This window comes from Theropithecus gelada, chromosome 3 (genome assembly GCF_003255815.1).
Source record: "Theropithecus gelada isolate Dixy chromosome 3, Tgel_1.0, whole genome shotgun sequence".
Classification (NCBI taxonomy): domain Eukaryota; kingdom Metazoa; phylum Chordata; class Mammalia; order Primates; family Cercopithecidae; genus Theropithecus; species Theropithecus gelada.
In genome coordinates this window covers 132,447,782-132,464,804 of record NC_037670.1, presented here as the reverse complement: position 1 = coordinate 132,464,804, position 17,023 = coordinate 132,447,782, and the positions used below count along the sequence as shown (strand labels likewise).

At 41.7% G+C, this 17,023-nt stretch overlaps 1 protein-coding gene across 2 annotated transcripts in view; it reads left to right on the top strand.

The window, feature by feature from the left end:
* Positions 1 to 17,023, top strand: part of LAMB4 (laminin subunit beta 4) — a 108,116-nt gene that overhangs the window by 46,260 nt on the left and 44,833 nt on the right. Inside the window, exons 15-21 of one of the 2 annotated variants that reach the window (XM_025379850.1) lie at positions 3,059 to 3,244; positions 4,526 to 4,641; positions 5,795 to 5,915; positions 12,889 to 13,066; positions 14,611 to 14,754; positions 16,155 to 16,386; positions 16,833 to 16,990. In XM_025379850.1, the coding sequence (XP_025235635.1) occupies positions 3,059 to 3,244; positions 4,526 to 4,641; positions 5,795 to 5,915; positions 12,889 to 13,066; positions 14,611 to 14,754; positions 16,155 to 16,386; positions 16,833 to 16,990 (1,135 nt within the window). Of the gene's footprint in view, positions 1 to 3,058; positions 3,245 to 4,525; positions 4,642 to 5,794; positions 5,916 to 6,879; positions 7,276 to 12,888; positions 13,067 to 14,610; positions 14,755 to 16,154; positions 16,387 to 16,832; positions 16,991 to 17,023 lie in introns of those variants that run through there. The other variant, XM_025379851.1, reaches the window with a different exon arrangement.

The following is a 17,023-nucleotide window of genomic DNA, read 5'->3' as shown; positions in this document are numbered from 1 at the left end:
CCCACCACATTTGCAGACAATATAGAAACATCAAAGGACTGCAGATGTTCCTTTTTCCTTACAAGTATGGAAGAGAAAACATTTTTGCATATCAATATCTACATAGCATGTTCCAGAGGCTGTATTAATCTGCTCTAGTAAAGACACTCCATCCAACCCAACAGCTGCAAGTAGGACTATACCTTGATGAAATTTGTGGTAATTCCATCTGCCAATGATCCATCCAACAACTGCAGAAACAAGACTGGTGCCTTAAATGGGGATATGTTGAGAACCACCACCCATTCATCCTTTAAGTCTTGAGAGTGGCACTCTGAGGATGTCCCTGATTTGCAATAGTGTTTTTATGTACTGTCTTGGTTTGGGGTTGGGGCTCATTTTACGGGATTTTACTTGGTCTTTTCCTACTACAAGAGCTCTTAACCCACAAGTCAAAGAACCAGTGCCAACTGCAAAGCAGATTCATTCCATTATATACTCAAGAATTGAAGAAAATTATCAATAGGTGGTTCTGTAAATCCAGTGAAGTCACTATAAAAGGCACCTGGCCCAGTAGTCCATTTATAGGACCCACATACGTCCCTATTCTAACAAGGGGATCATGGTGGCACTTTGGATACCTGGTTATCAGCATAAGCTCAGATTCTGTATCCACTAATACTGAAAGATTATGGGTATACACCCTTCCCCAATAGACAGTTATCTTTATATAAGTAATTTACCTAGGCTGATAATTCAGCCTCTTCTCTGAAGTTCTGCAACTCTTACAATTAATGTTTGTGAAGAATATTCAGCTCTTCTTGCCCTCTAGTTTAAGGAGATGAGAGTCTCTTTAAACATGCCCCAGGGAGGCCCTCTGATTCTCACACTTTGCTTTACATTGGTGATTGATTGTCCTGACCCTGTCATTTTCTCTCATCAAAGACATTCAACAACAGCCACCTATTTCCACAGTTCTTACTGGAACATCAAAGGATGTGGATGCCTCCCATATCTTTCAGTGCCAGAAATACTGCTCAAGTCAGTGCCTCCCCTTCCCTGCCTGTATTCTGTCCCATTTCTCCACAGGTGACAGTTTTAGCAATTGTATCACTACTTCATGCCAGGGATCATCTGTGCATGTCACCCACCATGGTCCTCACTGCCAGCCAAACAGTAAATTATCCACCTCCAGAATTGCATCTTAGGATCTACTTTTAGGTAAACTGTCTGGCATTAATTATGTCAAGTCAGGTGCCCTAGGAGAGCCTAAGATGGGATTCAATTGCATGTGATTTTTCAAGGAAATGTTCTTCAGGAATACTCTTAAGAGAGTGAAGGATAAAAGATAGAGAAAAGGAAAGAGCAGAACGAGACGTGGTCTCAGGTAAAACAAACCTTGAATTGATCCTCAGAGGAGCTCAGGGGCATACACTGCAGGCAAAGTTGTCCTGCCACTTGAGACAACCTGGTCAGCCTTGTCTCAATCAGTCATTGGCTGTGAGCTCCCAGAGGTAGTGTTGGGTGGTTAGGGAGGGAGATATGAAAGAGCAATCCTCCAAAGCAAGGCTCAACTGTGAGCTGTCAGCAGCCACACACACAGCAACTGGGGGATGGGTGCACCAAACAGCTAAAGGAGATTTGGGAGGGGTACCTATGGTGTCTACTGCAATTGCAAGGGTATTTTATTTTATTTTATTTTATTTTATTTTATTTTATTTTATTTGAGACAGAGTCTCGCCCTGTCACCCAGGCTGGAGTACAGTGGCGTGATCTCGACTCACTGCAACCTCTGCCTTCCAGGTTCAAGTGATTCTCCTGTCTCAGCTTCTGAGTAGCTGAGACTACAAGTACACACCACCACTCCTGGCTAATTTTTGTATTTTTAGTAGAGATGGGATTTCACCATGTTGGACAGGCTGGTCTCTAACTCCTGACCTCGTGATCCACCCACCTTGGCCTCCCAAAGTGCTGGGATTACAGGCCTGAGCCACTGCACCCAGCCTCACAAGAGTTTTTTGTTTGTTTGTTTGTTTGTTTGTTTTTTAAATGTTTGAAAAACATTGCATATGGATGACTTTACATATACTTCTGTCTATTAAAACCCAATCTGACAGTACAATTTCTCATTTACATTTCTGCCTCAGATGCAAGATTCTAAACTCCTCTGTGGCAGAGGCTCTGTCCTATTTATTTTGCATTCCTAATTCAGGAGCTGGCACATAATTGTTACTAACCATTTATCAAATGAAGGGCAGTTTGGGGTAGATCACAGAGCAACTAGAACTCCAGGCTAGGTAACTTGGGCGTTATTCTGTTGGCAGTTAGAAAGAGTTTGAGATGCCTGGTTGGCAGCAGTACATGATATGTATTGGACCAAAGAGAGAGAAGAGAACAGTGCCAAGAGACTATTGCAGCAACACAGGCAAAAGTAACAAGAGGAGGAATTTGAGCGGAGGCTGTGAGTGTGGAGAGGCAGATGCAAAAGTAATTAAAGAGGTATTATCTACAGGGTCCAGATGGCCTCAGGCTGACATCCAGTATAGAGACCGTCAGGGATTCTAATTAATCATGTTAGGAGTTTTATACTTACATGCTCCCAAGCAGATAGAAGAGGAGCATTTCTCATTTTGCATGGAAGAAATATCTAGAAAATAAATCCATGTGGGTTTTCTCATTGTCATGCCCAATTAGGCAAAATCCTTAAAGTGGGCATGGGAATAGCCTCCATATTTTGGGCAGAACTCCACAGTCATATCTGAGAAAACCCAAGGTTATCCATGTGGAATTTGCTCAGTTCATTAGCACAAGGGGTACTTAAAATTAAAGTTGCTTTCCGGGACACTGCTTTCAAATCAATCATTCTATACAGTAACATATGTTCCAAAGCTGCAGTATTAGCACATTATTCTCAGCTGGATTCTGGACTGTATTCTGCTTAGAATAATTCATCTGTGACTCATATGAATCGTATACACACCAGGAAATACAGGGGGTGGTGCAGTGGGGGACTGGTTTTCTTGAACTCTTTCAGGCCTTGATTGTAGGCAAAGCTGTTTACATTCCTCTCCCATTTTAGGGCTCGGAAACTTTCGGCCAGAGTCCTGCTGTTCACATTGTTTTAAGAGAGTCAGTTCCTGGGAACCCTGTTACATGGACTGGACCTGGATTTGCCAGGGTTCTCCCTGGGGCTGGCTTGAGATTTGCTGTCAACAACATTCCCTTTCCTGTGGACTTCACCATTGCCATTCGCTATGAAACCCAGGTATCCTTTAACTCTCCAACTTCAGTGGTAAAAAGCTGACAGAAATACATTCTTGAACTGTTTCCATTTCAGCCTTGCTAGAATAGGTTCATCAGAAAAAGATTTGTAAAAAGCGAACATCTGGGGAGCGTTATAAAGCTGGTTTCTTAAAGATATTGAAGCAGCACAGTGACCCATATGCATGCATGTTGTAGCCCATGGAGTGAAGCTACAGTTGGAGTTATACATTTAAGGTACCAGGTTTAAGGAAGTGGTGACTGTTTGTATAAGAAAAATAGCCAAAATAACACAAATCCTGCCCTCCTGGTACTTTTCTTGTAAAAATTTAATAAACCAGCACATGTGCAGAGATTCAGACTCACAGGTGATGCAGCAGAGGCATTTGTTTGCATTTGGATCTTACCCTGCAACAAGAGAAAGACCAAAAGCAAACTGCCCCTCTTGTTTCCCACTACTAGACCCCCTGCTGCCTGCCTTTTAAGAAATATCTAAAACAGAATACAAGCCAAATTAGAAAAATAGTTGATTTACACCAATAGTTCCTAACCTTCCTTTGGATTTGAAACCCACTGAACATCTCCTTTGAAACCTGTTTGATATGGCTGGAGGGGGTGTGGTCTTAGAGGCTCCCAAGCCCCACTGGGGACCACATTCTGGAGGCTGTCATGGTGTGCCACATGCCCAGAGCAGCTGATCTGCTTTGAAATGCATGATAGGACGTAATTCTCTATTTCTCACTTACAAATGAAAGCCAAGGAACGTCAATGAACTTTGGCTCAGTGAATATGATAAGAAAGGCTTTAAAAATAAATATAGATTAATATATCTATAGAGAGAACATGACCCTGACACCCTGAAAAAGCTTTTCCAAATTGTAAGACTTCAGAATAGAGCAAATTTGCGTATCTCCCCAATATATAGATTCCTTTTGTAAAAGATTCCAAATTATTATTATTTGTTCTGTGATCCAGAGCCATGATAAATGAGTCAACTCCCTGGGAAACAGGGGTTAGGGATTAGGCTTGTCAGGAGAGCTAAGGTTTTTCCAGGCCCGTGAGCCCATGAGAAACAATGCTTTTTCTGCCTGGATCACAATTCAGACATCAAAGAGTTGGGCCTGGGAGTGAACCTCTAAGACTCTTTCAATTCCAAAACTGTTTGCCAAGTGGCCTATGGATTGCAAATTCAAGTTCATGCACTTTCCATTAGCTATATGTATGTGCGTGCAAAACATTTTCCTGCATCCGTGCAGTGACATGCCTTAATGTCATGCCTGTCTAGTCTGCAGCTGACTGGACTGTCAAGATCGTGGTGAACCCCTCTCGAGGGAGTGAGCACTGCATACCCAAGACTTCACAGTCAAAGCCTCAGTCTTTTGCCTTACCAGCGGCTACCAGGTATGTTTCAGACCTGTCTTCAAACATTGAAAGCTTCTTAGAATTTTGTTCACTTATCAGTAATTTGTATCTGGGAACTAAGTGGGGAAAGAGGAGGACTGAAGAAAACTGTAACATATATTAAGCACTTACTGTGTGCTACACTATGCTTTACATTTATTATCACTTTTAATCTTTATAACAGCTCAGTACAGCAGGTTTTGTCTTTATCAGATGAAGACGAAATTGAGAAGGAGAATACTTAAATGACTTACTGAAAACTCATCGCTAATGTGTAGCAGAACCAGGATTCTAGCCAGGATATCCTGACTCTAAATCTTGAGTGTTCCTTTTCCAGTCCCCAGGTGGCTTTGAAATATAAGAAAGCAAAATGCAACAAGAATAAAAGTAAAACATTCAGCTTGATTACTCTCAATAGATGAGAATCTTTGAGGTAAAAGCCTACTAATATTGAGGCCACTGATTTTGCCCCAATAGAAACTTGTGGCAAAATAATTCTTTTTTTTTTTTTTTTTTTTTTTTTTGAGTCAGAGTCTCACCCTGTCACCCAGGCTAGAGTGCAATGGCATGATCTCTGCTCACTGCAACCTCTGCCTGCTGGGTTCAAGTGATTCTCCTGCCTCAGCCTCCTGAGTAACTGGGATTACAGGAGCGTTCCACCATGCCCGGCTAACTTTTTGTATCTTTAGTAGAGACGGAGTTTCACCATGTTGGCCAGGCTGGTCTTGAACTCCTGATCTGGTGATCTGCTCACCTTGGCCTCCCAAAGTGCTGGGATTACAGGCATGAGCTGCAGCGCCCTGCCGCAAAATAATTTTTTTTGAGATTTTTTGAGATCCTGTTGATGTTAACATGAGAGATGGGATGAGGACCTCTGTCCCATCCTTTCCCCAGAGTTGTCATAACAACCCATAGCCAATAGTTTCTCAGACTTCGATACTTGGCACAATCGTATGGAAGAGCCACAGAGGATCTGAACGTGACTTTACCATCCAACCAACCCATCTGTGCTGGTCTAGACCTACACTGGCCTCAGGCCCACAGTGTAGGTCACTGCCCAGCACAAGTGCAATGCTACCAAATACTATGGCCATTTAGCTAATATAATTGTGCTTCTGTGGTCTGAATTTTTGCTTTATCTCTCTTAATACAGAATCATGCTGCTTCCCACACCCATCTGTTTAGAACCAGATGTACAATATTCCATAGACGTCTATTTTTCTCAGCCTTTGGAAAGAGAGTCCTACACTCATTCACACGTCCTGGTGGACTCCGTAAGTATCACAGAGCTTTGTGGGTGCTGTCTTCACTACTAAGTACCATTATAACTACTTTTAGACTCACTAGTGAAATATTTCTTAAAAAATGTAAATGTATTTGCTCAATTATAAAAGCCAACTAATAGCATTTGCAAATCTTATATAACAATATGTCCCAGTAATGGTTTGGAGTATTTTACATATTCTTTAATCACAGAAACCCTGTGTGGCAGGTACTTTCATAATTTTACAGGTGATAGAACAGAGGCACGGGGTCACAGAGCTACTGAGTGAGAAGTTTAGAATCAGAGCCACCCTGCCTGCTTCCACATCCCTGCCCTGAGCCACGACAGCACCCTGGTGGTGTAGGAAATGTGTGGAAGAAATCCAACCACATTAATCATTATCATTTTCTAAGTTCCCATTTTATACATCCTATACTTTTGTATCATTGAAATCAGATTGCTTATACAATGTTGTAGGCCAATTGTTTTCACCTCACACTTCATCATAAGCATTTTCTTATGGTATGTATGCCGTCTTCTTATCTTTAGAAACCATGCATAATATTTCCTGAGTGACTTCTTCCAGCGTCTTTCCCCCACAGAGTGGGGCGACTGGCATTCCTTCCAAACTTCTTACTCTGCACAGCCCTTCAGACCCAGGCTTGTCCCTGGGCAAAGTTGGGCATTGAGTAGATTTACTTAAGTTACTTATCTATTTTCCCTCTTCCTGGTCATATAAGTTGCTTCTATTTTTTACTACTATGTATATTTGATACATTTGAAATATACTTATATTGATATATATTACTACTATATATATTTGATACATATTTTTTAAAATACTTTAAAATATTTTCCTACTTCACCTAAGGTGTTATGGCTCTTGAAATAATTTGTCAAAATATTTTCTGGAACATGTTCCCCAATTAAATTGTTTTTTTCTTTTTTGAGACGGAATCTTCTCTGTCACCCAGGCTGCAGTGCAGTGGCATGATCTTGGCTCACTGCAACCTCTGCCTCCTGAGTGCAAGCAATTCTCCTGCCTCAGCCTCTCGAGTAGCTGGGATTACAGGCACACGCCACCACACCTGGCTAATTTTTGTATTTTTAGTAGAGATGGGGTTTCACCACATTGGTCAGGCTGGTCTCAAACTCCTGACTTCAGATGATCTGCCTGCCTCGGCCTCCCAAAGTGCTGGGATTACAGGCATGAGCCACCGTGCCCAGCCTTCCCAATTCATTTTTAAGATCTTTAGTACTGTATGAAGGTACCAGTTTCATCCCAACTTCAACAGAATTGTATAGAATTGTGTGGGATTTTTAAAAAGTAATTTCATGGATAAAAATAAAATTTCTTTACTAAAATTGCATCTCTGCATATTTGTGAGAATCTTCTAATACCATGACTTAATTGGCAAACTACAGCCCAACAAAGTTTTACTGGGCCACAGCCAGTCCCATTTGTTTATATATTATCTATGGCTGCTTTCAAGCTAAAAGGCAGAGTTTAGTAGTTGCACAGAGACTTCACAGCCACATTTCATCTGGCAACCATAATCAAAGGTGTTATAAATCCTGTACCTAGAGAGCTCTGTAACAGTTCAGGTGAGAGGATCTACCTGGTAGATTCTACCATATTATAGTAGAAATAAAGTAGAAAGTAGAAACAAACTCTTAATTGGGAATTTTAAACTGTCATGATTTCCCTAACCATATAATCCATTTCTCCACTGAGGAGTTTTAAATAGAACCACACTCATTAACCAACATATGAGGTACAAAGGGAAGAAAATCAAATCTGATAGGTTTAATTTGGGGAGAAAATGCCAAAAATTGGGAACCCCAGCAAATTAAAGAGAAAGGAAGAAATTAATGAAGTCCTAGATCACTAAGGGGTATTACTGTTATTATAATAATCAGGAAACTCAAATTTATAACAGTCGACATACCTTGATTTTTAAATCTATGTCCTAAATATTTCTAAACTTTGTAAATTCCAAAGAGTATCACTTGATGCTATACTAAAGGTATTCATCCAAATTATCCACTCATTCACCGAGTATATACGGGCCAGAAAATATGCTGGTCCTGGGGTGTAAAATATGGTTCCTTATTAAAAAATAATTCTCAGCCTAATACAGAAGAAATACATGTATATAAAATCATTACAATGATGTTTGATAGATGCAATAAGTAAATAATTTGGAATTAATTTTAAAATATTGCATTTAGATGGGGCATGGTGGTTCACACCCATAATCCCAGCACTTTAGGAGACTGAGGCAAGCAGACCACTTGAGGCCAGGTATTCAAGATCAGACTAGGCAACATGGTAAAATCCTGTCTCTATTAAAAATACAAAAATTAGTCAGGTGTGATAGCACATACTTGTGGTCCCAGCTACTCAGGAGGCTGAGACACAAGAATCGCTTGAACCTGGGAGGCAGAGGTTGCGATGAGACAAGATCACGCCACTGCAATCCAGCCTAGGTGACAGAGCAAGACTCTGTCTCAAAAAAATAAATAAAATAAAATATTGAATTTGATTAGTTTTCAATCGATCATTCTCTTACATATAACTCTGGAAAACCTGAAGCATAAATAAAAGTTAAGAGAATAACCCATAATTGGTAACTGTCAGAAATCTGGGAAAAGGCCCAGACCTGTTTTAGGTCAGATTCCCTAAAGCGGAAGCTGAGACAGGGACTCAGGTTGATGTGATTTACTGAGGGTGTGTTCCTGAGAGGAGAGGAGTGAGGAAAATAGGGGAGGACAGGGGAAGGAACCAAGCAAGGATGTGATCTCCACTGAAGTGTGGCCTCAGGCTGATCCCACCTGGAGCTCTGGAGCCTGGATTGCACCACACAGTTGAACCTCCCTGGAGGCAAAGGGGTGCCTTATATATGCCCAGCTACAGGTTCATCACCACCACCATCTGCCCCACTGTGAGTGCATAAACCCCTGGACCAGGTGGCTGAGTGCAGTTTTCTGAAGAAGGGAACAGCTGTGAGGCTTGAGGAGCCAGTGCCACACCCACTACAGGATGAGTACACCAGCCTGCCAAGGCATACCTAGGCCGGGCACCTACAGTGTGCACTATGGTCTCTGACCCAAAATGTCCAGGAGGAGAAAGTCCTTGCACATTTCATTGTTACTGACTAACATGATTAATGCCATACAACCAATTTTGTTGCTGAGGGAAGATAAGATACTTGACTGCTTGGGACGCAGCCCTTTCAAAGTTGATTCTTTTCTGCAGCCAGATTAACATTTGCATCTAAGACCAGGGGACATTACCAAGAAGACCAAAGGAAACCTTTGTTTAACCACGGTGCTCCTTCTGCATAAATGCCTTTTGTTTGGCAAGCACTGTGAGATCACTGAAATTTGTTTTCAGTTACCCAGATTACATGGTACGTGCATTTATAAAACTGTGTTTAGAGTAAAAAATATATTAGGCATTCTAGAATATAAAACTGCCATTCTTCTTTTTAAGCCATGGAATGGAATATACTTGGTAAACATAAAGTCCTTAAAAGTTTCTAGTAGAAGAAGTGAATCATGGCATTACAAAATCCTATAGCTGGCCAGGTGCGGTGGCTCATGCCTGTAATCCCAGCACTTTGGAAGGCTGAGGTGGGCATATCACCTGACATAAGGAGTTCGAGACCAGCCTGGCCAACATGGCAAAACCCTGTCTCTACTAAAAATACAAAAATTAGCTGGGCATGATGACATTTGCCTGTAGTCACAGCTACTTGGGGAGGCTGAGGCAGGAGAATCACTTGAACCCGAGGGCAGAGGTTTCAGTGAGCCGAGATCACACCACTGCACTCCGTCTAAAAAAAAAAAAAAAAAAAAAATCGTATAGCTGACAGGGACTCTTGTCATCTGGTTCATCTTCTCAGTTCCCAGAATGGCCAACTCTCAATGGCTCAGACGAAGAGCTGTAAATAATCTCTGGTTGGCTGCCCTCATCCCCAGCCCCAGCCTATCTGGCTTTCTTCTTCATCTCTCCCCACTTGGTTTGTGTTTGGAGAGCACAGAGTCATTTTCATATCAACTTAAGAATACACTAGTAGACCTGTAAATATTCTTTACTGAATAAATTTTTATGAAGCACCTACTATAAATTAGACACTGTGGTAGGCATAAGTGTAAACAAAACATGCATTATCCCTGCCACCCCGGTTCTTATTCACTAAAGGGGAGACGCAGACAACTAGGCAATGAGAGCATGGGGTTAGAGGTCCTGGGAACTGTGACAGGGCAGAGACCCAAAAAGCTCAGTGTGACTCTCGCAGTGGTTCTCAGCCTCATCTGACCCAACCCCATGCCCCCTTTTTAAAAATATTTTTATTATAAATATTTTCTAATATTCCTTACCATCCTGAAATGAAATTCATAGGCACCATAGCCTACCTGCGCACATGACTTCCAAATAACATCAATGTAATATGCTAATATTAATACAAAGAAAAATAAAAGGAAAGTAATGGATAAATAAATCATCAGACTTCAATATGTTCAAGTACAGGCATGAATACACCAGCATATGCAATGAAGTAGGAAGATGCTCACATAGATAGAATCACTGCAGGGGAGACAGCCATGAAAGCAGGTGTGTTGTAAACATGTTTAAAAAACATAGAGTTAGGCTCTCAACTCAAACTATAAACAGGGTTTTCTCCTTCATGAATATCCAATGGAACTTTCAAAAGCTGTAGGGGCCATTTTGTGAGAATGTCCCATGTTTCTGACCGCGACCTGCTAAATGCCTGTAATAAACATCACTCTATTGCTGTGACAACTAAAACCACCTCCACGAATTTCCAAAATGCTCCCTAAAGGGGCAGTGCCTCCCATATTCAGGACCATGGGGTTGAGAGGATGAGCAGGAGGAGCATAGCAAAATGAAAAAAAAAAAAAATAAGTTCAGATTTTTATCCTGAGGCAATGGGATGCCACTGGAAAGTTTTAAGAAGGAGATTATCTGGACAAACGGCGTTTAAAAGGATCACTCTGACTTTAGTGTAGAAAATCGATTGGGTGTGGCAAGAGTGGACACTGGGCCATCTGTTGGGTTGCCACTATAATCATCCAGGTGGCCTGAATTAGGGAAGTGGCAGGGGAACAAAGAGCCATAAATGCACCCTAGAAACATCTAAGAGGAGGAATTGGCCAGGCTTGTGATTTGATGTGTGGGGGACGTGCGTTAGGCAAGAGTGTTGATAGCAAAGAGGCAGGTGTCAAAGATGACCTCCCTCAGTTTTCTCCACTGAGCAGCTTGGCAGATGGTGGCATTGTTTACCAAGAATAAGCACAGAAAGGAAAGTGGGGTTCAGGCATGTTTGTTTTGCAGTGCCTGTGGGGCAACTAATAGGCGTTAGATATCAGTGCAGATCTGGAGCCCACGACTGACAGGGGCGCAGGAGATGTAAATTCAGATGCTGGCACCCATTCAGACAGTGGTCCAGTGTGGCCAAGATCACCTAGGAAGTAGGTGTGGAGTTAGGAGGGGGCTGATGAGAGAACCCTGAGGAACTCTAACATTTAGGGATGGGGTAGGGGAGAAGTATTGCATTGGTTTGAAGGGTGAATGGGAGATGAGGCAGGGGTGATGGCAAGGAAATGATTGTTTAAGAAATTTGGCTATCAAGAAGTCAAAGGGCAGAGACAGGGCAGTGGCAAGAGGAATATGTGCGATTGAGGAGGTGATTTTATAGATGAGAGAGACTTGAGCACATTTAAATGTGAGTTGAGAGGAAGAGAGCAAAGAAAGCAAGCATAATTTGCAGAAGAGTTTTGTGAGGTTAGAGGATTTACCAATGGGATACCTCTTCCACTCCAATACCTCTTCCTTCTTGAGCACTAAATGTCCTGGATGGGTGGTAAGACTTGAGAACCTGGAATTTGGGAGGCAGGTAGTAGGAACCTCCAGGCCTTTTGCTGGGGTCTGTTTCCTCTGTGTAGTAAGGAGGTAACAGCATATGCTCAGAGTGCAGCAGAAAGAGGAGACACTGGTAAATACGGTTGACTTTTGAACAACTCGGGGGTTAGGGGCGTCAACCCCCCATGCGGTCAGAAACCTACATATGATTTTATACTCCCCAAAAACTTAAATACTAATCACCCACTGTTGACTGAAAGCCTTACCAATAACATACAGCCAATTAATATATATTTTGTATATGTAGTATATACTGTATCCTATAATAAAGTAAGCTAGAAAAAAGAATGCGTTATTAAGAAAATCACAAGGAAGAGAAAATGTTTATATTCATTAAGTGGAAGTGAATCATCACAAAGGTCTTCATCCTCTTCATCTGCATGTTGAGTAGGCTGAGGAGGAGGAGGAAGAGGAGGGCTTGGCCTTGCTGTCTTGGAGTAGTACAGGTGGAAGAAAATCCACATAGAAGGGACCTGTACAGTTCAAACCTGTGTTGTCGAAGGGTCAGCTCTGGTCATCTAGGGTTGTGATGCCACTAGCTGGGTGTGTCAAAGGACGATTAGGGAAAGACTGAAGAGGGTTGAAGTAAAGGGCTATGGAAACTGGTTTCAGGATGGATAAAGCAAAAAGAAGACTAGAGGAGATGTATCTGTGCACAGATTTAGTCTCTAGACTTTGCCTGCTGAATTAAAACCCACTTTCACGGCTGCTTTTAACACCAATTGTTCAAAATGACCAACTTGATGTTATTACTCTTTCAAATCTAGGCAAACATATTAGCAAGTAAAAAATATGACAGTAAAAAGATAAAGGCTTATTTTTTTTCTTTGCCACAAGTCCAGAAATATAAATATTTAAATATTTCTTCCATAAATTGAAAATCTTAAAAGTCTTCAGTCCTAACCAGCTTAAAGGATTGAGTTGAGTCTTCTTTCAACCATTATTTTCATAGATCTAATTTTTTTATATATATAAGTAGAATCTTACACAGCAGATAGTTTGAATGTTAAGTCTTTTTGCATTCTTTCAAAAGCTTGGCCTTATTCCCCAAATCAATTCATTGGAGAATTTCTGCAGCAAGCAGGACTTAGATGAGTATCAGCTTCACAACTGTGTTGAAATTGCCTCAGCAATGGGACCTCAAGTGCTCCCGGGTGCCTGTGAAAGGCTGATCATCAGCATGTCTGCCAAGCTGCATGATGGGGCTGTGGGTATGTATCTGTTTAATGAACTCTACTGAAGCACTGACATCCATACAAATGCTTTTTAAAGCAAATCAGTTTATGTTAGCATCCACTCCAAACAACAACCAAAATATCCATCACTCAATAATTAGATACACAGAGCGGTCTGCTGATGTGTTGGAATCATAATGCACAGTACAGTGAGTGTGTAAAAGAGAAACTTTGCAGCAGCATTCATAGGCTAGATGGCTAGAACAATGGTCCTAAAATATTCATTTGGAATTCTAGTGCTGGAAGGAACTCCAGACATCTTCTTTCATCCCAAAATATTCATTTAATAAATGAGCATATTGGAGCCCAAAATCTGTATGTAACTTACCCATTTTATTTAGCTATGGAAGGATTTTTCTCCCTCAGCACTACTGAAATTTTGAGCTGGATAATTCTTTGCTGCAGGGGCCTGCCCTATGCACTATCAGGTGTTTAGCATCAGCCCTACAGATCTTATACCAGTACCGCCCTCCCCTAGTTGTGACATCCAAAAATGTCTCCAAACTTTGTCAAATGTCACCTGAGGGACAAAATCATCCTTCAGTTGAGAAGCATGGCTATAGAGTGACAGCTACAATGAGAGTCGAGGCTTCCTGAATGTCAGGCAAATGCTTTTTCCCTTAGGACAGAGCTATGAGTTCAGGGTACCCACCATCTCATGAAATATATGGAATAGGGGGAAATAAAAAACTAGTAAGGGGGGCCAGTCATGGTGGCTCACACCTGTAATTCCAGCACTTTGGGAGGCCGAGGCAGGCAGATTGTTTGAGGTCAGGAGTTCAAGACCAGCCTGGCCAAAATGGTGACAGACCATCTCTACTAAAAATACAAAAATTAGCCAGGTGTGATGGTGCGTGCCTGTAATCATAGCTACTCGGGGGGCTGAGGCATGAAAATCACTTGAACTGGGGAGGTAGAGGTTGCAGTGAGCCAAGGTCGCACTACTGCACTCCAGCCTGGGCCATAGAACGAGACTCAGTCTCAAAAAAACAAAAAACAAACAAACAAAAAACCAGTAAGGGGCAGACACCTGTAGCCCTAGCTACTTGGGAGGCTGAGGCAGGAGGATTGCTTAAGCCCTGGAATTCAAGGCTGCAGTGAGCTAAGATCACACCACTCCAGTAACAGAGTGAGACCTTGTCTCTAAAAAATAAATAAAATAGTAGGTAAAATTCAGCACCAATGTAGAACATCAGGAATTGAAGTATTAAGAATGCCAATAGTATTAATTACATTAGAATAATTATTTAAAACCAATTTTAAGTCTGTTAACTTGTTAAGTAATGTTTATTGAGCACCCTATGTACCAGCACTGTTCTAAGTACTTCATAGACCTTATTTCCTTTTATCCATACAACAGTCCCACAAGGCAGATCCTATATTATCCCTGTTTAACAGATGAGGGAGTTGAGTGTTAAAGAGGTCTTAAATGAGGGAGAGGTAAACTATAGCTACTAACAAGGTGAGGTGCTTCTCTGCCTTTTCATTCGTTTCTACCTCCCTTCCTTTGTTCCTTGCAGCCTGCAAGTGTCACCCCCAGGGCTCAGTCGGCTCCAGCTGTAGTCGACTTGGAGGCCAGTGCCAGTGTAAATCTCTTGTGGTCGGGCGCTGCTGTGATAGGTGCTCACCTGGAAGCTATGGTTTGGGGCATCATGGCTGTCACCGTACGTAGCAAAACATACCAGGGGAAACACTTGCTCACAGTCTTGACATTTTGACAGCAGGCAAAGTCATGGGGGGAGTTTTTAAGGGGAGGAGATTGGAAACTTGACTACATTATTCAGACTATCTATGTAGATAAAATATACTGAACATTTTTTTGCTACACTTCATTCATCCATTCATCAATGGGCCCTGACTGTAGGCAGAGCTGCATTAGGAACTGAGAGTAATGAACAAAGCATAGTCCATGCCTCTGGAAGTTTGCAGTCTGTATCAAATGGATGGTTAAGGTAAAATGTGGAGCACCATGAAGGGAGCTGGCAAAGCCAGCTTGAGGATCTAGCTCACGAGCCCAGTGGCTGGAAAGGCTAAAACAATGATAAGATTGGGGAGTCAAGAAAGGGACAATGCTGCCACCACAGACAAGACTTCTCCCAACAAGGGTATCACCCTTTCTGATGCGAGGTTTGCAAACAGCCTTGTAACTCAGTTCATAAGTCACTCACTGATAAGGGTTTAGATGGGGCTTCATCCACAGCTGATAATCCAGTTCTCATGGTATATAGTTCTCTCTTCACAGTGAAAATCATTAGTGAAAATACTGTTCCCTCAGATTCCTACCTTAGGAACCATGAAAACCTACAGATAGGTTAATTTCCTTTCCAAGTAGGGAAACATATCTTTTCCGTCGTAATTCAGAGAGATGGTTCCCCTTCCTGGGCATTGCTTGGGCATGGCTGCCCACCCAGCCCATCACTGGACCCATCATTGCTTTCTTTCCTTTTAAAAAAAAGTTACAAAATGCCTGAGATACACAAAGGGATCTAGACAAAGGAACAAACATTTTTTCCATGTGCCACTCTATCAAATAAACTGGCATCACATTGTGGCACAGGGAAGATTGGCTCAAGGGATTCAACAATTTATCAGAAAAGGATTGGGCCTCTCCCATCTTGTCTAGGAAAAAGAAAACTCTGACCGTGTTAAGATGGGTTCTTACCTGGTTTATAATCTAGAGGTTATATTAATACTATACCATTATTATAGTATTGTAGTTATATATACTATATTAATACTATAATATTAATACTAGAGGTTTTATTAATATACCTAAGATATAGGAAGTTTAAGTCGTTAAAAACATGTTACTTGTTTGGTTTCTCTGTATAAACAACAAATATTCATAAGACCCAATTGTTCGCAACATACTGTTTATCCAGTGACTCAGTGAGTTGTTATTTAACGTTTACCTGAAACTCATTATAAGCTCTGTCCTAAGCACCTTACAGGCTTACTTGGTTCACCGAGCTTGGGACAGGAAACGCGACACCAGAACTGTAACTCTTTCACCACCACACACCACTCATCCCCGCCCCAGCATACTTCTCTTTGCTTTATCCAGCATGTCACTGCCATCCTCAAGGATCAAAGGACACTGTGTGTGACCTAGTAACAGGACAGTGCCCCTGCCATGGAGAGGTGTCTGGCCGCCGCTGTGATCGCTGCCTGGCAGGCTACTTTGGATTTCCCAGCTGCCGCTCTTGCCCTTGTAATGGGTTTGCTGAACTTTGTGATCCTGAGACGGGGTCATGCTTCAATTGTGGAGGCTTTACAACTGGCAGAAACTGTGAAAGGTATGGAATTCATATGCACTTTAATTTTCAGGTTTTTGATACTTTGTTCCAATCTCCTAATGGAGGTCCATTGAGTAAAGACTCAACAATATTTAAGTGTGGGAGGGAGGACTGTTAAAGGTGGGGGAGATCATTGTTTTCTCACCCTTAAAAATCATCTTACGAGCCAGAAAATGTTGGATTAAATCAATAACACACATTTGCCTGGCATGTTACTTTCTATGTTCCTCAAATGTGACATGTAAATCGAGTGCTATTACACAGAGTTTAATTGACCATACCTTGAGACTTTTGATTTAAAACCAAAAGTCGTTTTGCAGAGCAAATGAACGTCTTCTAAAATATTCAGTTTTCAGAGTTGCACTGTTTTAAAGCATAGCAAATCCTCATTGGCTAACGTGATCTTTTCCTGGGAACATTTTGGTGAAAGGAAATTGTCTTGACAGGTGTATTGATGGTTACTATGGAAATCCTTCTTCAGGACAGCCCTGTCGTCCTTGCCTGTGTCCGGATGATCCCTCAAGCAATCAGTATTTTGCCCATTCCTGTTATCAGAATCTGTGGAGCTCAGATGTAATCTGCAATTGTCTTCAAGGTTATACGGGTATGTGGTATAGTGCTTGATGCAATTTTTTCT